A 25,352-nucleotide genomic window follows, 5' to 3' on the forward strand; every position below is an offset into this window, starting at 1 on the left:
TTGTCATATATAGCTTCTCAGATATGTTACCAGGTATGTTAAAAAATACAGAGCTTCCTGCCACACTGGCCTACATTTTTGTAGGCACTCCTCTGTTCTGATCTCATTGAAAATGTCATTCTTTCAGCTCTTCTTTCTTTGTAGGCTGTTACTGTAGCAAAACTTATTGTACTTTTGTAAGAGAAGTGGTAGTCAGTAGACAGTCCTTTTGGTCCCACTTGGTTTGGAAAGTCTTTTTCGGAACAGTCAGCCAGTCAATAGCTATGTGAAGAGTCACATCCAGCTTGGAGTCAGTTTTTCCTTCCCTTTTCTACTACAGTCTTCTCTCGTCTTATTTTACTTGACATTGGGTTGCTCCATTCTACATCATGTTCTTCCAAGATGACCCACACCCTAGTGTGAGGTATTCAAGGACTGACACCTTGATTTTGTATGTGAGCATACAAAATCTGTAGATGTGAGCAATACAAATTGTTACTAAGCTTATCTCTGTTTGTATCTTGACATTTCACGTCGTCATATAGTGCTAAAGTGCAAGCAGGAAAAAAGTCATGGGAAAAAATGGTTACTTTGTTACAAATATTGCCATTTTTACATAGCATAACATATCAAAGTATTCTAATGATAGAGTGAATGAATACCAGCGTCATAGACTTATTGTTGGCATGAATTTAGGGTGCATGAAGACCTTTGAAGTCAGAGTTGTCCATAAGCAAATGGCTAGATGACACCTGAGGTATCACAAATATTGTCATCAAAATGCTGCAAAAATATACTTTTAAAAAAAATTTTAATTCAGGCTCTCTGACATTTGCAACCTGCACCTAGGGCTTCTAATGAGCAAATAAGGTCACTTGAATGAGTCACTGGCGTGCAATTGCTGAAGGCAAAGGCACTGCTTTGCAGGCTGCTTGGAAGTGTGGTTATGGAACAGTTCCTGCCTGTTAGAATTCAGCGGGTATCCAGCATGTGGAAACAAAGGACTTAATTTAGGATTAGCCAAATGCCAAATTCTATCAAGGTAGTTGATATGTTACGGTTAATAGGTGTGAATAAGAAATACAGCATACTAATGTGGGAATGCATCTTTGATCTGTGTAGGAACAGACACAGGTTTCCAGCACTATGAGTCTGTATAACTATTAGAGTGGCATATGCTATTGCCCAATTTCTATTTCATTATGTGAAAGAAAAAGGAAAACATTTCTATGCTCATGCTGGAATTTTACTTCATAAATTATGCTCTTTCAGAAGCCTTTTCATGAGAAAAAGGCAGCTTGAGCTAACAAATTATTTCTGCCTAATTTGCTTCAGTTTTGAGATAGATGAATAATCAACACAACATCTAGGTCAGCTGTCTCTAGTTCTCTGTAGATAAAATTTTGAATGTTAACAGGGAAACCATTCATAAGTTTCCATTTTTATTTTTTTTTTAATACCAACTAGACATTTCTGTGGGGTAGTGATTGATTCCAAGGCCTGTCTGCAGTAAAAATTCAATATGGAAACTTTCTTTCCTATATTCAAAAGGAATGTGGCTGAAAGGCGGGAGAAAGAACAGGAAAGGGGCTTAAAGATTTCAGAAATAACTCCTTTCCCTTCCATAAGATCCCACTCTGATTTTTATTAAACAATTTTTCTGCAGTGTTGGAAATCTCATTAAAATTAAGCTATATGTATATATTCCCCCTGCTTTTTTTTAACAAGGCTTGTTATCTTGGTACAAAAGTAAATGAGCATTTTATATTCATGATTACCAACCAATATGGATTTACGTACCTCTAAATTTACATTTGACTTAAGCAAAAAGCATCCATACGTGGTTGAAGTAAAAAGGTACAGTACCCCACCTCTTCCCCAGTACTGTGCCATGAGTTGAGTGCTAAATGGCTTCAACTATATCCTAAATGTCCTGAACTGAAGTTTATCAGGCCAAGGTGTTTAATTTAATGAGAAAATTCATCCAAATATTCCAATATGCTTTTTCTCAATTGAAGGTTGATCCCTTAGTCTTCTCCAAAATTAGGAGTGTTTGGAGAGGAGGAACAGAGGTACCCTTCATCTTGAAATTAATTATGCTACTTTTTTCAGTGACATTCAAGAATTATTAAAAACAAAAGGGCCTAACCACTTCAGGCTCTTCACAGGCCTCCTTGCAGCTGTATTTTCCTTCATCTTCCCTGTGTTTATGGTGCATTTAATGACTGAGTTCTTGTTTCCCTTAATTTGTCTTAACAGCGTGTATTTTGTCCCTTTAGCCTCTGTATAATTGTCTTTGTATTCTTTTATGCCTAGCTTGAAAATCTGGTTTCCACTTTCTTCAGGCTTCTTTCTAGGATATGAGGTGAATGAAAAATTCATTTATTAGCCATATTGATCTGTGGCTATATTTCTTGTTCTGTGTGCATATTAATAATTCATAAATTATGCTTGTGCCCATAGCTTGTTTTTTACAAAATTGATTCTTTGAGAAATTGCTGGTCTTTGGTATCCTTTACCTTTCTTCTGATCAGTCTTGAGAATAACGATTGTCAGTGATACAGCTGTTGGTGTGCCTGGCTTTCCTTTCTCTGGTTTTGTTTCTTGTCTTCACTTGTTGCCAGGATCTCTTCTTTTATACAGGTAGTGTTTTGGCAATGAAAATTGCTGCCAGGATAGCTTATCTGTTCTTGTTTTCTGTAGGGTGAATATATTCCTTTGGCCCTGGCTCATTACTGTTGCCTTTGACTTCTCAAACCAGCTAGTGCCTTTGTACATGAAAGTCATATGTCATCTTCATTTGTCATCCTGGTCACTTCTCCATCCGGGCACTTTTTCCAACAGCTTTTGTACATACTTTTGAAAAAACAAGCAATGAAAGCGTTCTCTACCATGTATCTTTTGCTGTTGGGAAAATGTAGGTAATGGTGCCAGTAAATCCAATCTAAAATCTGAATTGGAGTATCCAGTGGGGATGGGGATTATTGCAATCTTGGTACTACTTTACTAGCTACAGGTCTAACAGCAGAGATCTTGCCTTTCCTAACAGAAGCTTGTTCACAGTGCTGACATCAACCAACTGTTAGAACAGGTTGCTTGGAGAGGTTATGCAGGCTCCATCTTTGGATGGTTTCAAGAGCTTGCTGGATAAAGCCCTGAGCAATCTGGTCTGGCCCTGTAACTGACTTCCAGCCTGAGTCATTGTTGCTCCCATCTGTATGTTCCCATCCTATGACTTGTGATCCTTGTCTTTTCTCCTTCACCTTTGTTTATGATGCTGTGCCCTGCCTTTCTGTGGGTAAACTCCTTTGGTAAGTGAAGGTCACCTTTCTTGCCTAAGTGAGCTCTCTTCTCTCATTAACTTGCAACTTTTTAGCAGTGGCTTTCCTAAATAGCAGCTTTTCACACCTTTTTTGTTATTTCTATCAGAAAAGTTCCTGAAGATGAGCAAATGTTAAAAAACACACAAAAAAACCCCTACCGCAACACCCCCCAACCTCCCCCTCCCCGCCCTCAAAAAAAAAACAAAACAAAAAAACCTCCACACTCACAAAAAACTGGCTCAGAACCATGAACCAAAGCATGGTAAGGGTTGAGGAGGAGGAGAATTGCTCCAAAACTGTACTCCCAAGCCCATCTTAAATATTAAGGTAGACTCACCCTCTGATTCCCCTAGTCTCTCACATTGAACATGAGAACCCAGTGAACGTGTGGAGTAGAGGGAAGTTCAATATGTGCGCGCTTTCTGTCTGGCAGCTGTACCACCAAAGGTAAGGATCAGTTCCATGACTCTTGACTCTCCACTCCCAGTTCAATGTGTACATCTTACACATTGAGGTAAGTTGCTTATGGTCAACAAAATGGCACTCGACTTTTTCATACATTGTATCTTTTAATTCTGTGTGCAGTCAGTTTCAATTTTGAAGAAGGTGGTGGTGAATTAACTCACTCTATGAACTACCCTGAATTGAATTAATTCGATTTTAATTTTTTCTTAGAATAACCCTGCATTGCATCTTCAAGGTGAACAAACAGATACACACAGAGCCCTGCCTAGGAAATATAGTAAGTTCTCAAAATGAAACCAGGGAAGGTTTCTCTTCTGTCTCCTGAGACAGATTCACCCAGAGAAAATTAGCGTGATACCTTATATATCTGAATCTCTGGTTGTACGTAAATAAAGAGGAAAATGTGCCTAAGTAAAGACAAACTGTATTTTCAGATAATATGTATTCTACGGGTGTATTTAAGGACACTTGCACTTCTGATGGTGATTGATAACTACGAAAGCTTCAATTAAAATATGAAACCTACATCTGTGAACTTCATATTTTGCCTTGTGTCATTTCCAATTCTGAATTGCTGAAGTACTGGAAAAAAACAGAAGCTATTTTTGTGCTTAATTTTCTAAATCAAAGTAGTACAAGGAAATCTTGGTGCATTAATGATAGGTTCCTAATCCACACTTCATAAGGGTTGCTCCTTAGTAATTTGTAGTCTTCTACATTGTTGACTTAGAGTGACTTTTTTAATTAGCAAAGTTGAAAAGACTTGTATATTCAGCTGTTAAATGCTGATGTGAGTTATTCTACATTACTTTGCCAGTTTATTCAACGTGACCTCTGAGAATCCATTTATTACAATATTGAAGATCATTCAGATGTAGGCTGCTTATATTCTATTTGCTAAAACAAGACTAAGGAGAAATGCTGGTACAATACCTGAAAGCTGGCCTTTGATTTTCGTCCAAGATGGGCAAAAATATTTTCCAAGAGTTTAAGGGTTGGATTTGTCAAAATACAACCAACACATTAAAGACTTCATTTAGAAGTTTTTATCTTATGCCATCACACTGTACATGTAGCTAATAAACTAACCATGCTAAGAAACCATTTAACACTCAGCATCAGATGGAGTCAGCCTTGGTTTGGCTGCTACAGTGGCCAATACTTTAAAATTACAGTGACTTGTCACTCCACGTTTTATTTGCATGTTCTACTGTCACTACTGCTTCTTAATGTTTTTGCAAGAGGTGAAATCTGAAAACATGCTGCTTTCACCAGTGTGTATATATTTTTAACTCTAGAAGAAGATATATAGAACATATAGGCAGACATGTTGATTTAGAAACTTTTTAGTTCATTTTAAATTTTGGATTTTTTTCTGCATTTCAGGGTTTATTTTTTCATTCTTCCTTGAACAGTGCTTCAGCTGTTTTAATTCAGTGTCTTGTTTCAGTAATGGTAGAAACTTTCAGTGGTTTGGTATTACACAGCACTGTTAATGATTGAAGAAAAAAATATATTTTCTTTTCATCTACTATTTTATAACTTGTATTTGAAAGAAGAAAGCCTTCCTGTAATATCTTTTTGTATGCTGTGTGTAACTATGACAGCATATATACTGTAGCTACTTCTGTAAAGGATTTTCCTTAGGAAATACTGAAAAAGGCTTTATGGGAAAGTTGTTTGGTTTATACAAAGACACAAAAAATACCCAAAGCTTTCTGTGCACACCCTAAATAAAGTGTCCAGGGCTACCTTTAACCATTACTTTTGTCAGTAAATCTTTTGATCCATGTAGATGTAATGAGAATGAGTAGTTTTAATCTGGTCATATAACTATAATTTCCAGCTGAATTAGGCATGGGATCATGCCAGTGTTACTGTCATTGCCACTATAACTGGTTCAGGACAGCTGGCTGATCTCAAGGCTGCTTAAAAGATCAAAAGCGTTCTCATGTCTTCTGTTGTCCATACACTTCTTCAGTTCTAGCTTAAATTCACTTTCTGAAAGTTTCAGACAGAAATTAAGTGTTTCAGCACAATTTTTGATCTTTTCTGGTCTGTACTTTTATCTTTGTCCCATCTGTATTGCCAGAACCGTATCCTTTTGCTTTTAGCCAAGAAATGGTAGCAAGGGATAGGAATGAAACCTTTATTAGGTATTCCTTTGTATATTGAGAAGTGGAGCAAGACATGAAAGCTGATTTGCATATGAGTTTAAAAGAAAATAAATATTTACATACATACCCATGCTCTAGTTGCATGCCTGGAAAGCACCAGAGAACCAGAAGTATGGGTGATTAGACATTTGATTGTATAATAAAATCAAAACTGTAACAGTTCCTAATCCTGATTTTAAAACAGATTATGAAAGGATGAAGATGAAATCATCAGGCTCACTTACAGTCTCTTTGTATATGTCTGGTAACCCTTCCTATGTGTCCAGTCTTGCTCAGTTGTGTTCAGACTTTCTAACCTGATGAGTAACCTGTCATGTAGGTAATCTCTGTAATGGGGCTGTCATATATAATACAGAGGACCCGATGTACTTAATATTATTTGAACATATTTGTTTTGTGATAGATGTTTATGTGAGTCAGTAAGACTTACATCATTTTACAACTGGTCAGTAGAAATTCCTATCTGCTCTTCTGCAAAGCTTTTAATTATGCTGGACTATCACCCCGACAAATAGCACTTGGATTCTTTTATCAATAGTAAGGGTTGAGGAACAAAATACAAATTATCCTATTTTATGATTTGCATTTACTTAGTGGTGTTTTATGTGTCATTAAACATGCATAAGATGAAATTTAAAAAATGTGTTAAAATACGTATTTCAAAACATCATAAAAGCATAGTAATTCAGTAATTAATGTGGTAGATAATGACAGCCTTTCCATTTCCAGCTCTATCTATACAAGAGTTCATTACTTTTGCTACTCTTCTCCAAGGTAGTGGTTAGGAAATTTAGTCAGAGCATCAAACTGAACAGAAATCAGGCTTTTTTTCAGTCAGAGTATAGGTAGTGTTTCCAGCACTCTGTTGCTGAAACAAGAGAGACCTCACTGCAAAAGAAAATATTTCTATTATGTGCTTAATTAAAATGCACGACTGTTGTTTAATGTTTTTGTGAAAGTAGTCTTCAAAAACCTAGATACTCATGAAATCCTGAAATGTGAAAAGCAGCTTTTCTGTGAGGTTTTAAGTTGGAGGGCAAATGGGCATGTTTACCAAACTAGTTATTTTTCCCTGAGAAATATCTAATTTGAGAAGGTCTTAAAATTCTTTTTGACACCATTATTCAGGATCTGATTAACAGTATTTACACCAAATATGCTATGTAGCGAGGTGTGGAGGGCCAGTGATGTTAACTTTGTATTGCTAGAGCATGCTTTTATAGCCTGGGTTTTTTTTTTACTTTTATAGCCTGGATTAAGGAAATGGGATAAATAGTTTTAAAATTAGCATAACCATAACAATTGCATTTGCTGTAAACAGTTTTAAAGGAATCATTATAGATGTCAGGGCTTTCAGCAATATTGATAAATGATTAAATTTAATGTATACTGTAGATCACAGAAGCAAAGAGTGAAGTACTTCAGAGACATTCCCCTGCCATGTTAATAAAATATACAATGGAGTAGTAGCAGCCATTGCTGATGTTGGGTTTGAAAGGACACTGGAGAGAGTAACTAGAAGTTCTAGTTTATATTTTTTTATGTTGTACATTACAACAAATTAATGGTAATTTGAATGTGTTCATAAAATAAAGGGGGGGGGGTGTATATAGGGCACATAAAAGGCATTGAGGACTAAAGCTGGCAAAGTATAATTTTCCTAATTTTTTTATATTTTTTTTAAAGAGGAACAAACAGGAAGATTTTGCCAGAGAATGTGGTGATCTGTTGTTTCTCCCTTTGGGCACCTGCCCTTTAGAAATCAAAAACTAATTTGGTAGTTCTGGACCTTTCTCTCATTTTGCTGCAAATACTTGTGGGGAAAGGATTACTTAACGTTAGTGATTTGGTAGCTAATTGACAGCTTTGCATTTTTTCTTCATGTGCATCTATTTTTCTTCTTCTTTGCCTTCTGTCAGCAAAACCTGTGCAATCTTCTAAACTGAAATATCTCTAAGTAAATTTGCAGTTACTTTTAGTTTAGGCTACTTTTTGTGTGGTGTGATGTCATGCTTCCGTCTTTCTTATTGCTAGAGATTTAAATCAGGAAGACTGGCAGTTGGGAAATTTCCTAAACTCATCTGATAGAGAGTAGTGTAAAAAGACTTAAATAAAAACAATTCTGTTGATATCAAAATCCTTAGATTTTTGAGCAGGCCTAGTTTTGAAAGGTTGAGCAAACACAGATGCCCAAGAGCAGTTTAAGAACCACTGACTTAAAAGAGTGTTGCTTCATTCTTTCCTAATCCTATTAAATACAAGCTCTATCAAAATAAGATTTTTTCCATGGCTTAAAATTAAGGTAGCAGATTGTGGATTATAAAGCACTGTTATTTCCCTCTCTGTATGTTTTGGGCAGTGGGGAGTGGAGATTGAGGCTTTCTGTTGTAACTTCAGGAGGGAAAAGGATTTTTTAATTATGTCCAAACAAGAAATTCATAGGTAGTGAAAAAAATCATAAAATTTAAACTTTCTAATTGTTGTTGTCCCAAATAAGAAGAAATTTACTTTTAAATATGTGTTAGCTCTTTATTTCCCCATTTATTTCCTTATATTTTCTGATTTTCTTCTTTCAATGTTATTTTATCTTTTATTTTTTTGCTAAATCTGTTTGAATCTTTTTAAATATCTGTACAGGTGTTCAACCTCATTACACTTTGTTAAATAACTCCCCATTTCTACAACTGCAGTCAGAATGTTTGTCTGTTAAAAGTTCTTCTATTACATATAAGCTTTCTTTTGTTCCTCTGTGCTATAATTCAAACTCTTTTGTGAAAAACTCTCAAAGGACTTGGGGGGTTTTCTTCTGTAAAGTTATATGCTTTTCTTATTAACACTTGAGCAGATTCTGACAGACTGTAAAATATCGCTAAACACCGATTGATTTTGGTCACAATTATGTAACTTCTTAAATGTAATTCAAATCCAGTTTTTGTTTAGTGGTACATTTTTAGTCTAATTCATCACATAAAGTGCTATGCATATCTACTGTAATACTATAAACTATTCATGTAAGATTCCAGAAGAGACTGGAAGGTGCTTTCTTTACTAGGAGTCACTATACTAAGATGAGATTTTCAAGACAAAATGTTATACAGCTACTATATGTTCTGTATATTTTTCCACTCTTATATTTTCTTTATTATTATTTTTGCTTTATATTGAGTATATTAGCATGAATTCTGTTGCAGCAGTTCTAGGTTTTTTGCTTTGATTTATTTCCCATTTAACAGTAATTTGGCATGGTTCCTTAATAGTTATTTTTAAGTATCAAATCCTTCTGGATTCTGATGCTGCAGAATATGGAGGGCATCAAAGGCTGGACCACAGTACAGAGTACTTCTCTGAAGAATATCCTCACAATTATCGACCTAATTCACTTATGGTAAGTAAGATTTTTTTTTATTTTTTTTCTTTCTCCTTACATCTGAGTAACTTTTTATATTCTTTGGACAAATATGTCTATTCTACGAGTATTGGGGGGGGCGCAGTTAGTCGTTGTATGAATACAGTAGAGATGACAATCTTATGATTTGTTTATGACCTATAATGTTACCTGACTTCTCTCTTTTGATATTACATTTAAATTTGCATGCACTCTTGCAGTGTCTGGCACACAACATTCCTTGCCAACATGCATGAAAACCTAATGTGCTCTTGAATTGTCATTTTTAATGTCATCATTTGCTTTAGCTTCATGTCTGAGAAACTCCATCTTCATGCTTGCTTTTTGATTTAAAGCTCTGTAGAAACTGAATCTTGCGTGGCTTTCTTAAAATCATTTGCTTAACTCCACAAACACGAACTTGAGCAAATCATGCATTTGCCAACTGGCTTTCGCCTCCTCAGTTTACAGAAAAACTTTGCAAAATGTAACAGACGTTCTCTGTTCACATAAAGAATTTCAAGTCCTGAAGTGGTATGAGTAATGGATAAAGGCTTTCCCACAAATCACTTCAGATGAAGTGGGAGGCATATCCTCACATACAATTTCTGTTAGCTGAGATGGTGACTAATAAAAACTCTACATTTCTTAATTACTCTTGAAATCATAATTACTTACCATAATTAACAATTTAAATGTCATGTTTCCCATTCTTTATATATGTACATGTATACATATATACACGTATTTCCCACTCTTTATATATGTATTCACATATGCATATATGTTCACAAGCACAACAGAATAAGATTCAAAAAAGCCATGAATTAAGGCAGAATTCACAGAAAAAGTTCTGAGAATGCTTATATTACAAAGTTTTCATAGCTAAAACATATACATGGGTGAAGAAGTGTGTATGTGTGCATAGGTGTATTTATACACATGAACACCTGTAAATAAGTTACACTTGTAATCTTAACAGGCTACAAAAATGGAGTATCTGCACTGATTTCTGTGAGCCACTCTTCTTCCATGACAGAATGGAGACATCAATTTCCAGTGTCTCATCTTAACATCTCTCATGAGATCTAAACTCCTGAGAATTACTGTCACTTTTAACCTCTCTCTCTCTCACTCATACTCATCCTATTTCATTGTATCCAGGGTATTGGCATTTCTCGTTTGCTTGTTTTAAAATAGTTTCATTACATGAAAGAATTCTTGTGCTTTCATCATGCTTGGTGTAAAGGATCTTGGGAACGTTTTGGAGGGGGGGTTAAGTATCTATATGTGACAATGCCCTCGTAGTGTGGGTAAGTATCTATGCTCATTTGCACACAGAGAAACTAAGAAGGCTCTAAGGTTTCATTGCTGAAGGTTAGGTAACAAATTAATGCTTCCAGAATTCTTGCTTCGTGTGTCCAGTTCAGATACCTTGCTTTGGTGATTGGAGAGCATCTTAATTATCTACCACTAACTTAACTTTTGCAAGCCAATTAACCATAATTTGGAATGTATATTTCACATTTAGACTCTTAGATGGTGAGTGCAAGTCATACAAGACAAAAAAATGCGACTAAATGGGAAGATGCAATTTGCTAGGAGCATGTGGAAGATAAAGCATGTGACAAGCAAAGCAGCAAATGCACTTTTGCAGCATAAGCTGTGGCATGGCAATGGCACTTCTGGGTCAGAAAGAAACCCAGCAGCATGGGTCACATTAACTTTCTTTTATGTCCTTCAGCAATCCAATTTACAGACCACCTTCAGCCAACACCCCAGAAGATGCCACAAGCACTACATAGAGGTAAAATGCTAGTAAAAGGACACCACCTAAAAGTAACTGGGGGAAAAAAATCTGGAAAACCTGACTAAATTCAGCAAGATAGAACTCTTGAGAAAGCAAGAACAAAAGTTACAGTAAATCCCTTTAGCTGCTATTTTATAATAAAAAAAGTGATGTTTTATTTTAAATAGCAATAGCAATTTATGTCCCAGTTCTTGGGTAATCAGTCATCCTTGGGAGTTGCTGTAGTCTTAGTTGGAGTTTCTAAAATCCAAGTAGAAGTCTTCCCCTCAAATTTCTTTTCAAAAAACATACGATGCCACCCCAATAAATTCATAAATGTTCTTTTCCTGCTGTTAAACAATTATCTTATTCTCCTTAAATAATGCATGAGACTTAGTTTCTTGTTTCAAAAATTTTAGTTCCTTCTCCACGACAAACTTCAAAGAAATATTTTTTTAATGACAGATGCACCTACCTTAAGGTGTGTAAGTAAATATTGTCAGCAAAACATGCCCAGGGGACTATGACAAAATGAAGTCACAGGCAATAATTCTGCTCTTCAAGTCAAGCTTAAATAGTGCGCAATGTGTTACAAAAATAGAAGATTTGATGTGACATGATGCGTTCTAGAAACATCACCTAATAAAAGAAATACTCAAAGTGACATTGCAAAATGAGAAGGGAGATATGAAATTCCTGGAGCAAAGAACCCTGGATGAAGAGGAAGCTTTGTAAGCACTGCTAGGCATTTCACTGTAAAATTTTGTTGATTAACAGGTGATTATTCAGGTTTGTTTAGTAATGCTGTAGAGGGCCAGGTTTCAAAATCATCAGACACACCTTGAAAACTCCATAGAAAAATGCACAAAAAATGTCCTTTGTAATATGACTGATTTAAATAATTGTTATAATCTAATTTTTCCATTTCACTGCTTGCTCTGTTCTGGATTGTTAACAAATATATGAAAGGTACATAACTTTCCATGTAATCAAACTTTCTAATAACAAGCTGTTAACCACTTTGTCACTATGAAAATAGATTCTTTTTACCACAGTTTTATTTCTCTTTACGTCTCCACTGTGGTATTCTCCTAATAGTCTTTTTTGAGGTATGTTTTCTAAAAGTTGTCTGCTTTGTCACTGCTTCTATAAATTTTTAGTTTTGCTTATGTCTTATCATCTCTTTGCAAGTTGTAAATTAGGTGCTGCACACACATTTCAACTCCTGTCAGATCCTAGTGGCCCTTTATGTACAAAGTAATTTGTTGATACCTTACTTGTTTGCTGTAGTTGGACGTGAAACTTAGATTTGGAGCGGGGTGGAGGGAAAGGGGCAGGGAGAAAAAAGAACCATTTTTAACAATATTCATCATTCAAAATGTCTTGTCAGTCTTTTCTAAGGCATCCGACTAGACTGAATTTTACTGTAAAAAAGAACTAGATATCAATTTGTGTTCTAGTAACTTTAATATTTTTTAACCACAGCAAAAGTTAGGATTTGTATGAAAACGGTGGGGTTTATACTTTGATACTTTGTGCACCAACAGAACTGAGTAATAAGCAGGCTAAATGGAAATTGCAGAGTATGTTGTGTCATTGGCAAAGTAGTGTGCAGTTTATTGAGAAATATAATTGTTTAACGTATTTCAGCTTTTATAGGTTTACTTTTTCTGTAGTTCTTTCCAATTAGTTAAAAAATAAATAGATGTCAAAGTATTCCTTTCCCCCTGTCCCCAGTACTGCTTTTTTTCTGATTCTCTATTTTTGGCATCCACTGATACAATCTTTTCACATTAAGTGAAACTGAAAATATATCATTTGTTTTAAGAATGTCCTTATTGCTGAGTTGGGTTTTTAACCTTGACCTTAATGTATACTATTCAATGTCAAAGTGCACCTTCCTGCTTCCTTGAGTCTATTGACAAATTTAAATACTCACATAGACTGAAGTGATCTAAAAGCTTTTAGTGACCTTAGCTTTGAAAACACTCATTTGAATAACTTTCATGATAAGGATTTATGTATTGAATTTTACGGGACTGATGTAGTCTTTAACTGTTTTCTCTCCTGACGTGCACAGATATACAGATTATATGAAAGAATGTTTGTAGTTAGAAAATTAACTGTTTTAACTAGGGGAATCAGTAAGACTTTAATACCAGCAAGGTCTTTTTTGTTTTTTACCTCTTGGTGATTAAGACTTAGAAATTCATCTGCTCATATTCATTGATTGTTTGACTACTTAAAACCGCAAGCATGTGTAATGATTCCAAAGTTATTCTTTTAGTCATTTTCTTTCATCGTGTCTTATTTTTTAGTCTACTTGTTTGTCAGGGGGGTTTGTTGTCTTTTTAAAGTACTCTTAACCTCTTTGAAGAAAGAGTGCAGAAGATAATAGAGGAGAAATTTTGACATATAGTCTGTGTAGTATATGGACTTCTTTTGCATAAAAGAAGCAAGATGGTCTGAGAAATTATTTTCTGCATATTCATGCTGTACAGCTGTAAATTGAAAAACAAACTCGCAGGCAGAACTTCACATTATTTTAAGCATATCTTCTTTGTCATATGCAATACCTAGCAAAATGAAAACCAAAATGTCTGAGGTTTTGTATAACAAATTATAGTCAGAAACCAAAAGCTATCATGTATTTTATTCATTGATGGTTAATTATATTCTCAGAATAGTGTCAGTGTCTGACAACTAGTAGTGATACAGAGACATGAGATTGTCTAAAGCCCTCATTTTAATTAAAAGTTTGGGATAATGTTGGCACAGACTCCTGTGACATTGCCTTCTGCATCTGCCAGCTGCAATATGCACTATCAAATATTTTTCTGCAGTGTCTGATCTAGCTCTGAGTTCTAGTAATTCTCCCATCTGTTGCAAAATGACCTTGAAATTATTTTTAGGGCTTGGTGTTTTCCAACCCTGAAAGTGGGATGAAGAGTAGTTCGTTGCAGTTCCAGCCAATTTCAGATGTGCTTGCACCTGGTACTGAATCTAGTCTGACAGTTCTGAAAGTACCAGTTGTCATTTGCAGAACTTCTTGCTTGTGGGTTTTTAGATACATTTGGAGATTGCTGTGTATTGTAATCCTCTCCCAAAATACGTAAGGTGAGACTTCTGCTTATAGCTGCTGTTGTTCACAAGTGCTTCCTGTGTTTGGTATTCCTGTATTCTTCTTAGCTTTTCTAATCTCTCATTTCTTGAAATTATCTGGATATTTGCAGGGGAAAAAAAAAAAAAGGAGTAAGCATTTGTATGGCTGAAAGGCATCTTATGTTTCTGGCAAGTAGTAGTAGTACCAATTGGGTTTTGCCTGTTTGTGTGAGAGCCTACATGAATAGACTATGATCTCAGTAGAACACCGTGTATGTTGGTGGGAAACAGGTTGGTTGTAATAAATGGGGTTTTGCCTCTGTGTTAGGGTGGCTATACTATTTTAGTGCCAGAAGCCTTGATCTGTGTGGGTTTTGCCTAGTTTCAGACAGTGTAACTGCCTCATTGTTTGAACGGACATGCAGTATAAAAAGGTCAGAGGTGATAACAAAAAACAATTTTGTATGTATTTGACCGATAAACAATGTTCCTATCCTCCATCATCCTCTCTGTTAGCATATCTGCCTGTGAAGTCAACTGGAATTATTCCGTTTCATTCCTGCTAAATACTCCATTGAGAATAAAAAGACTCTCAATGATAGTTTGATGACTAAAATTTTGAACATTAACTTTGTCAAAAACTTATATTTACAGCTGAGTCATCCTCACTCTGTCCCAAACAGATCCAATGTTCTCTCTTCCCCATATTCCAGTCCCTCATTAGAAAAGGCCTCATGAGCCTCACTGTGTGTGCTTTTAGATGTCTTCCTGTTTTCCTAAAATAGTGGATTTTGTATGACACCTTAGAGGACCTGAGGTAATAAGTAAGCAATTGGTGCAGAAAGCAGAGGCCCAATACATTGAGATATCTAAAGCCCTGAGTAACCTGGTCTGACCTCTTGGGCCTTCTGAGGCCCTTTACAACATGGATGAGCCTGGTGGGGAGGAAGGAGCTGGGAATGGTGTTTAAGATGAACATAGAAAGCTTGAAACAGAACGAGAGGTTCAGAGGATGATTTGATTAAACGATAGTCAAGACATTGGTTAGCTATGAATGTATTCTCTTTAGTATTCTCTACTTTGGGTTTTCACTTCTGTGAATGTTCATCAAGTGAGCCTTGTGAAATGGTGAAGAAGACATGAATGGGATAAAACTTGTGATCAGAAAGATGCGGGTTAGAAGAGCAGAGATCAGTAGAAGTGAAGCTGGTAATTGGAAATATATAATTCAGCAACAGTATATGAAAGGGAAATGGGAAGACAAGAATAAACTTCCGAGACCCTCCTTCTAGGGTACAGAAAAACATAAAACATTACATAGCTCTGATAATGTCTTTTACTGATGAATACCTAGGTTTCTTATGATGGTTTTAATGGACACACCTCTATACTTATATTTTATTATACTTATCTATCTATAGATAGATAGGTATCTTGGGCCATGTACTATATAGATAAAAAACAGCTAGAGATGATGAAGAGCAGCAAGAAGGTGATTCCACAAGTATACTAATAGGAAAAGCAGCTTAATAAAAAACGCAAGTCCCTTGACAAAGGAAGGAGTCAAACCTGCGATGGGAATTATGAACAGTACAGGAGTATTCGATGCCTTTTTTTACCTTGGACTCCAAAGGCAAAGCCTGCTCTCAGACCCTTTTGTGTGCCAGTACGGTACTGAAAAGAAAGTAGCAGAGCAATAGGTTGGGGACAGCTTAAAGACGCTATATATAAATGGGATACACCCAGAGGTTTGGAAAGATTTCAGTGATGTGATTGCAAGGCTGCGGACTATCAACTGTGAAAAATCATAGTGGTCAAGGGAAATTTCTGACAACTGAACAAAAGCTGTAGTAAAAGCGAAAAGGAAGGCTTGAGGGATCTGTAGGCCAGTCAGTCTCTCCTCTCAGTCCCTTGAGAAGTTGAGGACCACCTCCTCTTGGAATCCATATCCAAACAAGTGGGGTATATGAGATGGGTCAGTCAGAAAGCCAACCCAAATTTAGCAAAGGCAAAACATGCACGATCAATTTGATTGCTTTCTGTGATGAAATTACTCTAGCTGTGTGTGTGAGGTTGCTACAATCAATGCACTAAAACTTTGAGCTTTGTCTCCTACAACGTTCTTGCCTAGAGGCTGAGGAAATACAGGCTGGATATGCAGATTGGTAGGTAGGTTAAAAACTGGCTGGGCTGCTGCAGTTTTAGTAATCAGAGGCTCAGTGTCCAGCTGCCAACTGGTATCAAGGAGAGTGTCCTAGGAATTGCTGCCAGGGCTGATACTGTTTGGAGTCTTCAGCAGGGACTGAAATGATGAGACAGAGCGTACCCTCAGCAGATTTGTAGATGACACTGAATTAGAGTGAATTGTTGATAAATTGAATGTTAGAGGTCCAATCCAGATGCATCTTGATAAATTTGAGGATTTAGCCAACAGAAACTTCATCAAAATTAATGAAGAAAAATTCTGCAGAGGAATCCCATGCATCAGTAAAGATTAGAAACCAACTTGCTGAGTAGCAGCCCAGCTGAAAAGGACCAGGGTTATGCTAGACACCAAGTTGAATGGAATGGAGTTTGTCACAGACACATATCCTAATGTGTCAAAACAGATATCTTCATTAATGCATTTTAGTGTGTTGGAATTCTCTTTAAAATTCTTTATTAGAATTTGGACCTAAATAACTTAAAGATAGAAAAAGGAGAGGAAAAAAAAAATCCATGGTAGTTTACCCAGGAAATGCAAAAAGAACTGCTGTTGCCATTTTTTTCAGTATTTAAGGAAGACAGAACTGAGTAATACAAAAGAAGCATGGTTGTTTCAGTGTCTGGGAATGTAAGCCTTTTATTGTATGCTATTGCACATTTATTTGTATAATATTAAGTACTGTATGTATGTGTTCTGATACGAATCAGAATAATGGATTAAACTACGGTATGCAAGCAGAGTTCTTAATCTAAATCAGATATAGACATCAATTAAAATATGCCTAATGTTACTAACTAATTAGCTTTTAGCTAAGGTTTATCTATATTTTTATATATTTGAAAATGTCTGGACTCAAACATAAAGTAAGATGCTTGCATTTCAACTTTTCCTGTCAGTAATGGATTCCTGACTTTTTTTAATCATGCCACTTGGTGGCAAATTGCAGCATATAGCTTGCTGCACAGTCTACTCAGTGCACCTCAGTACACACAGGGAGATGTTACTACAGAGCAGTAGTTCAGGTGAGAGGTGCTGAAGGAAAAGGAATAATACCTGAGTGGAAAGGCTGAGGAAATTCTGGGATGCAAGGCATCAGAAGAGGAAGGAGCAGAGGTGAGAAATCTGGGCTGAGAAGGCTAAAAACCCTGCTGGGATCCTTGGCAGATAATCTTTCAGATTTCACTTTTTCTCAGGAAAGACAAGCAATTGGTCACCTTCCCCACCCTTCTACCCCCCCTAAATGTTCTGTGTTCTGTCTATATAAACAAATAATAAAGCCAGAGCATATACACTGTAGTATTTCTGGAAATACTGTTGGGCTGAGGGGGAGGAATAATCCTGATACATTGGTAATAAGAATTATCTAGTACTTGTGTAGTGTTTTTCCTTTAAAAAAATTTGTATAGCAGTGGAATGAATAATTAATCTTATTTAATAATTATTATTATATAATCAATAATTAATATTTATTCATTGTTCATGCCCTAATTGTTTTGTTGCTTCTTGCAGTTTTATTTAAGCCTTAGAGGTGGTTACACTGACCAATGAAATAAGTTGATAAGATTAGGAGATAATGCCATATGTGGCTCTTCTATGATTTAGCAAGAAGCCCACCAAGACAAAAAACTCTGAAACGCATGTTTAATTTGCCCAGGTAAGGAAAAAACATGTGTCTAAAGTAATAAGCTGGCAGTTGCATCTCTTCATGGCAGACAGAAAACATATCTCTTATCAGTATAAATACAATCATTTGCACAAGTTCTGAAATTGTGCTTAAAACCAGTTTTAAAATTCTGGTTGGCAATTGAGTGGTAGGAGTGGGATGCTTCCATGCTGCTATCAGCTTCTCAGCTGATGTAAATTGACTTTAAAGGAACTGGGCTAATTTACTCCTCCTAGAATCTGGCATATTATTGACCAGAATATAATTGAGAATTGCTGTGTCGTGTATTAATGTTAATTTTTGTTCATTTAACTGAAGTAACTTTTTACACATTCTTTCTTAGAAAAATTATTTCTATTTGTTCATTCTCCCTTCTCACTTCATCATACAAACCCAGAGCACTGAATTTCTCAATACACACTTTTAAAATCTCTCCTTTATCTATACGTTCTGAGCTAGCTGACTTCATTAAGTATTTCCTCTCCTGCACAGATTTGTAGAAGTTATTTATCACTGAAACCTTAGAGAAATCATTATATTTGATGCCTTTCAAGAAGCATTGCACATAGCTCTGTCTGGTTCAATGAAGATCAGCTGTTCTTTTCCTTTTTCTCCTTTTCCTAAAGCTTTTTGCTTTATTCCATTTTGAAAACTATGAAAGCCTTTTATGCCATTGGGCTCTAGTTAGCAGATAACACAGTTGAAATTGCAGAATATTAGACATTCCACAGTGAGGAAGGATAGTCTAAAAGAGGATGTTGTCAGAATGAAGCCAATAATCTTCAATCTTGTGTTACCTTTTATAATTGCATTTTTATTGACTTATTCAGCAAACGCATTCATACACTTGACAATTGATGGAGTACCATACATCAAGGTAATTGGTAGGTAGTACATATCGGTCTTGTTTTCAGATAGTGACTCTGCTCTGCTTGGAAGGAATGTCATGTAAAATATATTGCCACGGGTTCTTTTGTGATCTATAAGGAGTCTTTTGACTATATATGTTTGGGGGCTTTTTTTTATGGTAATTGGGGGGGGTGGGTGGGTGGGGAGGTAAGAATGCAATAATTTAATGGTTAATTTTGAATCTGTCTAGTTTTGAGAGTGAGTTTTATTGCTTAGACACTGAAACTCTACAGATACCAAGAGTGAGAAGAATACATTGCTGTGTCATGTTGCTGGTATTTACCTGTATGAAATGACATCATAGACCTTGGGGCAACTTTAATTCAGAGCAGAAGAGTGTTGCAAAACTGTTGTTTATCATTGTATGGTAGGTCTATTGACCTACCTGTTCAGACTTTTGAAACTGGTCATTGTAAGTCATATGAGGCCCTCTACTGGTAGCCACTTTAAAATATATCAAGGTAAGATTTTTTGAAAAAGAGAAAAGAGGAGAGATCGCAATGAAGCTGTCAAACTTTTAGGTTATCGTGTAATTCAAGTGCTGGGGACTAAGCAGTCAGTAATCACTCTTTAAATGTGGTTAATACGACCCACAACATTGCACAAATGACAAATTTTTAACAGTTAAAATATTTCATGTGTGTTTTTTCACATACTGTTATTTAGAAATTGTGTCCTGTGAGAGTGATGGTTTTTTCAGCTATTCTTGTTCTGTCATATTTTTTGCTAGGTGTACATTCCAAGCAGAGTGGCTATTGTGCTTCAGAATATGGATATCCCAAAATGAAGTTCTCTGTAACTATCACTGAAGAAGCAAGTCACAGAAGAAGTGATGATACACTGTACTAGTACTAAGTATAACAAAACTTGCTGTAAGGAAGCTTTCTGAAACTAAGTATAGTAATATTAGGTGTTTAAAATGTAAGATTAATATTCACATATAATTGCAGAGCTCTTGACTTGCTAGAACCTCTTTTGAGGAAACTTTACAAAAGAGGCAGAAAGGAAAACGTTGGGTTTGTAGTTCTAGTAGTACAAAATCACACTTAAGATATTGCAAAGCAGCAGGTATTCTCAATTAAATTGTTGTTAACAGAATTTTATCAGGAATAACAAGAGTGATCCTGCTCTGAAGTTTGTAATTTCTTGTAATTCTCATTTTGCTATTGAATTCAAATGTTCATTATATATTAATGCTTCTTACTAAAAGTAAGTAGTGTGCTTAAATAAAACAGAAGTTTTTGGCTAAAAGGCAGCCTTAATGGTTTGTGGGACCTAATTTGAGGCTCCTCTTCTTCAATGAAGTCCAACATGGAATTAGAAATGTTTATCCAAATGGATGAGAAGGTCCTCTGAGAGTATCATACTTTACCATTTTTTATTAAATTAAAATTGCACAAAAATGCTGAACAGCAAAATGAGCAGGCCGATTGACTGGTGACCTGCTGATGCTTTTGTGCGTTTTGCTTATTTTCTCCCAATCAAATCACTTGGTCTGTGCATCTCACTTGCTACAGCTGAAAAAATGACGCAACTATTTTATTTAGATGACTAAAACGTTCAGTGAGAAGAGTGTTTTGTTCTTACTGCAATGCTACCACAGTGGAAGATGAACTTAAAATGTAATTCTTCCCATTGCATTTATTTCACTAATGTCAGGACCTCGCAATACTGATTTCACTATTTCAGAAGCTGCCTTTCAGCTTGGAACATGATGATGTTCTTGCACTTTTATAACTTTTGAAACATTGCTTCTCATGAAGAAGCAGTCTCAAAATACAGTGATCAAACTAAGGTGTTTTTTCGATAAAATCAAGGTAGTTAATTATTGGAGTGCTGCTAAGATTATTCAAATGAGTTCTTTCATGAGCTACAACTTTTTTGTAAAGAGTAAGATTTTGTATATTTGAAAATGTATTGCAGAGCATTCTGGAAAATTAATACCAAATTAACGAGACATGCTTTATTTTGTTCCATTTATTTAAAAACATATTTAAATTGGTTCTGAAATGAATGTCTTTTGTACAAATCTGAGTTTTCTAACTTTTAAAGTAGCCAAAGAGGAAGATGTCCGTGACCATTTCCAAGTCATAATTTTACCCAGTTTCCTACGTGAGCCATTGTGTAAATTACTAAATAGATGTGCCAACACTGAAAATCTATTCACGGTTCTTGGAATGCTTACTTGTGGCTTACTTCTTAAGCAAAATAAGGGATGGAATAATGCAGCATGATAGAAAATGGTCTTTTGCAGAGTTCACACTGAACAGGCTTTATGAACTTCCCCAGTCTGCTATGTTCTGTGTGACAGAGAATTTTATATTGCAGTTGAGTACCATAATACTGTTTAGGATCATGCTTCATTTTCCTCTACACCAGTTTGATCATTGTTTGCTAGTGGGCTAATAAAAGCATTCCCATTACACTAAGACTTTAAAGAAAATACACTGAACTGTTTTAGCAACTGGAACTGATTATCTTCTTTTTTTTTCCAGATTGTTTTCCTTGTAGTGAAATAACGAGCAACTTCTAATACATGTTATATTTACATTGTATTGATCTAATATGTTTTATAGGGTGGTTTGTTTTTTTTTACTGGCACCAGTTCCAGGTTTCAAAATGTAATGCAAGGCAATTGTCTGTGTCAAACCTTTTTTCAAGAGAAGGAATAAATGTATGATGTGAAGTATAAACTGTGTAAAATTACATGCAAAATAAACTCTGAGGAGGATAAAACAAATGCATATATGGTTTCATTGCTTGGTACAGTAGTCTTATCACTGGAGGAAGGTATTAGATTTTGCTCCGTCTTGAAATCAGGAACTTGTCTCAGTCAGAAACAGTCTAATGAGATTGGTAGAATATTTGTCCTGTGCAAATTTTTTCTTTTATGTAGTGAAAGATTAATAGAAGCAGACTACAAGATTTGCAAGATGAACATGTAACTATAGGAAGCATAATAATAAGGGCTTTTTTGGAGTCCACCTCCACTTTCTAACAGTGGGTGTGCTCCTGCCTGTCTTGCAAGGCTGGAAAATTTTCCCTTGCAATACCCATGGAAAGACAATTTATTCCTCCTGCTCTTTGTATTCTGATGGATTTTGAAGAGGAATTCAGCTACTGCTGTTTCCCTTTCTGTCTAGCATCACACTCAGATTGCAAGACTGAACCAAGGTCCCTCCTTACCATTATGCACTGAGGCTTGTAGTTGCCTGTCGCCACAACTGGTTGAAGCCTCAGACACATTCTGAGAAGCACATGAGCTCCAGAGCTTTTTTGCTTGGATGCACCTCAAATCAGCACTCTTCAGTCAAATACGATAGTTTAGCTCTGTCACAGAAGTAAATTAAATGGTCCATGGTGATGTATCCCTGGGCACAAAGCTCTCCACAGAGATTTAGACATCATGGAAGAACTCTCTTTAAAGATAATCTCTCTTAGTGTAAGTGACTGATAAGGATTTATATTTCTACACTTAGAAATATATACTTCCCTGTCACCTGAAAGAGTACTGGTAATTCTTGGTAGCTCTAGCCCCAGAAATTGTTATTCTATGGTCTCTCTAACAGTCAATGAGAACTCAAGTTCATCCTCACCTGCCAGTTTATCTAAAGATTCAGGCTGACCTTCCCTCCATCTTGCATCGTGTGTGCTGAATGGTTCTTTCTACTGAATAATTCTCCAGATCAGGCTATTCTTACAGTAACAGTCATCCACTAGACTGGCATATTCTATGGGCAGTAAGTTTTGATTTCCTTGCTGTTTTCTTCTCCCACAATTCAAGTCATACTGAGGTTTATTTTGAAGAATGGAGTGGTTATTTCAGCTTGGTTGAGTACTTCTGGAAAACAGATTTTAATGGAAAAGCTGTTTGACCTTTCTGTTCTAGTCTCCTATGAAATTTGTCTTGCTCACTATATTCAGTTTAGTAAAGAGTTTGTTAACCATGTGCTCTGAAAGACAGTAATGTGGTGTAGCTAATCGTCTGACAAAGGGAGACCAGCTGTATGAACAGTAAGATACCAGACTAGGTAAGCAATTGTATGGTACTCAGACGTAATGCAAGGTGATATTTTTCTGTATTAATCTGTCAGTCTTTAATTCTGCTTTCAAATGATGTTTTAAGCAGCTTGAAGAAGTTTTACTTTCCGCATTTTTTATGACTCCAGGTTCTTAACTGCCCATTAATGGTTAAAGGAAGAACTTCCTGTTTATTTAAGTCTCCCTTCTCAGAGCTCAATTACTAATTAAGTAGTGAAGGGTGAAGGTTAACTGAATGAAGAGCAGAAATTGTTTTCTTTAACTTAAATAAATGTGGATATTCCGTTCTGAATATGTTGAGGTCTATAAGCCGTCGTTCTTCTGCTCCATAATTTAACTTTCTGAGGAGTTTAAGTATTCAGCATTTAAGAGTTTCCTCATTGACTAGTATTTCCAAACTGAGCATGTTGTAATTGTCGGAGGACCGCTACAGAGATGAAGCAGTATTATACATATTTTTCATACATCATACCTTAGCTGGGTTCTGAGTTTCATAAAAGTCAGCCTGTAAGTGGCATCTTCCTAACAATGAATGGAACTTTTTTGCCAAGGAAGATTCCTGTGCATTTTCACACCTCATAGTATATGGTGCAAGTGTTTTGAAGGGGTTGAGGGTGTGGGTTATGTGCTATAATGGAGAGCTATCTCTTATGCCGAACATATGTTTTAACTCTCTTTTAGATTTCCAGATTATTTAGAGTTGTATCAAATTCTTGAGGAAAGAAACAGCATCTTTCTGAAAGTTTCATGAGCATTTAAAAAAAAGAAAATCCAAAAGTTTTGGTCATGTTTGCCTTCACTTATAGAGAGAAATATTTTTTTCTTCATGCAATGTTTCCTTTATGTAGTCTTTTTCATTTTTGTTTTCTCTGAAAATAAGTTGCAGTAAAAGTGATAGGCTGACATATGACTGCTCTTATTAAAGAGGATTACATAAATTGTTGGGTAAAAATAACTCCAGTTAAATATGTTAAAAATATTCTGCTTATGGAAAGGTAAAAACAAAAGCTAATATTGACTCATTAGGTGAGACAAATTATATTTTTCATGCCTGTGAGTACAAAATGTATCCTGTAAATATAAATAACTCTTGGATTATTCATGGTAAATTAAAGCCTAAAACGAATTAGGAGAAAAAGTAAGAATTTGTAGGCATTGAAGTAATAGGTCTCTGCTTAGCTGACATTTTTGCATGTTTACAAAGCTATTCTGAACCCTGAAAGAAGATCTAAGTGTTTGATTGAACTCGTTCTGAAAACTGTCTTCTAAAGTTAAGACAAAGACAATAATTTCTCAGAATATTAGGAGAGGATTAAAATTGATGCAGTACTAAACACCCATGCCATTTGACTCCAAGATAATCTTCAGCATTGTTCAAAGCTAGGAGGGAACTCTCTCCAAACTTGCTTGTTTCTTCTTTCTGTGCCTCACAAATCACAATTTAAATGTATAGAACAAGGACAGTCTATGATAGGGTGATGTAAATTTAATGCATTGAATATGCAGTGTTTGCTCGGGGTCTGAGGTTTATGGCAAAATATATACAGTGCATTTAGGAAGAAAGGTATGTCTGCAAACACTGAAGAAACTAAGCTGCAAATGCTGTCATGTTGTGGTGGTTTCCCCATAGTAATTTTTTGTTCTGCTACTGTCCGGTAGTCTGCTTGAGTCTTTTGTAGCAAAGGAACCAACTCTGGTCTATTTTCTATTCGCTTTACTGGAGAGAGGGATTGGGGGCAAGCAGCTAGCTGTCCTGCTGTGCTGGGTCTGGCTGGCATGGAATTAACGTTCTTCACAGCAGCCCTATGGCGCTGCATTTTGAGTTTGTGCCTAAAACGCTGTTGATGACGTATCGATGTTTTGGCTGTAGCTGAACAATATTTGCACAGCGTGAAGGCTTTCTGTTTCCTACTCTGCCCCCACTCGCCCCTTGCCAGGAAGTGGCTGGACATCTGTGTGCTGGTGGGAAGTCATGATTGAGTTCCTGTTTCTGCTTTGCTTGCGCATGCAGCTTTTGCTTTCCCCGTTAAAGAATTATCTCGATCCACAAGTCTTTTCACCTTCCTTCTATTTCCTCCCCATCTTGGTGGAGAGGGGAGCGAGCGCACAGCTTGTGAGGGTGTTTGGCTGTTTGCCGGAATCAACCCTCCACCAAAAACTGGAGCAAGCTGTCCACCTCAGAAGGAAATTAGCTGGCAAGATGCAAGTAGGTTAAGTCACTTGAAGTAATTTGAAAAAAAAAAAAAAAGTAGGGGTAAATCCCAAACTTGCATAGTTGCCTTTCACAAAATACTGAGTGCACTTGCACTTACT

General features: G+C 36.1%; 1 protein-coding gene across 2 annotated transcripts in view; it reads left to right on the top strand.

Annotated features, from left to right (window-relative positions):
• GBE1 (1,4-alpha-glucan branching enzyme 1) overlaps window positions 1–21,742 on the top strand; it is a 164,315-nt gene extending 142,573 nt beyond the window's left edge. The window contains exons 15-17 of one of the 2 annotated variants that reach the window (XM_049825023.1): window positions 9,210–9,329; window positions 11,074–11,136; window positions 19,729–21,742. In XM_049825023.1, the coding sequence (XP_049680980.1) occupies window positions 9,210–9,329; window positions 11,074–11,136; window positions 19,729–19,785 (240 nt within the window). In that variant the 3' untranslated portion in view covers window positions 19,786–21,742. The remainder of the gene's footprint in view (window positions 1–9,209; window positions 9,330–11,073; window positions 11,137–19,728) is intronic. The other variant, XM_049825022.1, reaches the window with a different exon arrangement.
• Window positions 21,743–25,352: the final 3,610 nt, after the last annotated feature.

Source organism: Accipiter gentilis, chromosome 21 (genome assembly GCF_929443795.1).
Source record: "Accipiter gentilis chromosome 21, bAccGen1.1, whole genome shotgun sequence".
NCBI classification, from domain to species: Eukaryota; Metazoa; Chordata; class Aves; order Accipitriformes; family Accipitridae; genus Astur; species Astur gentilis.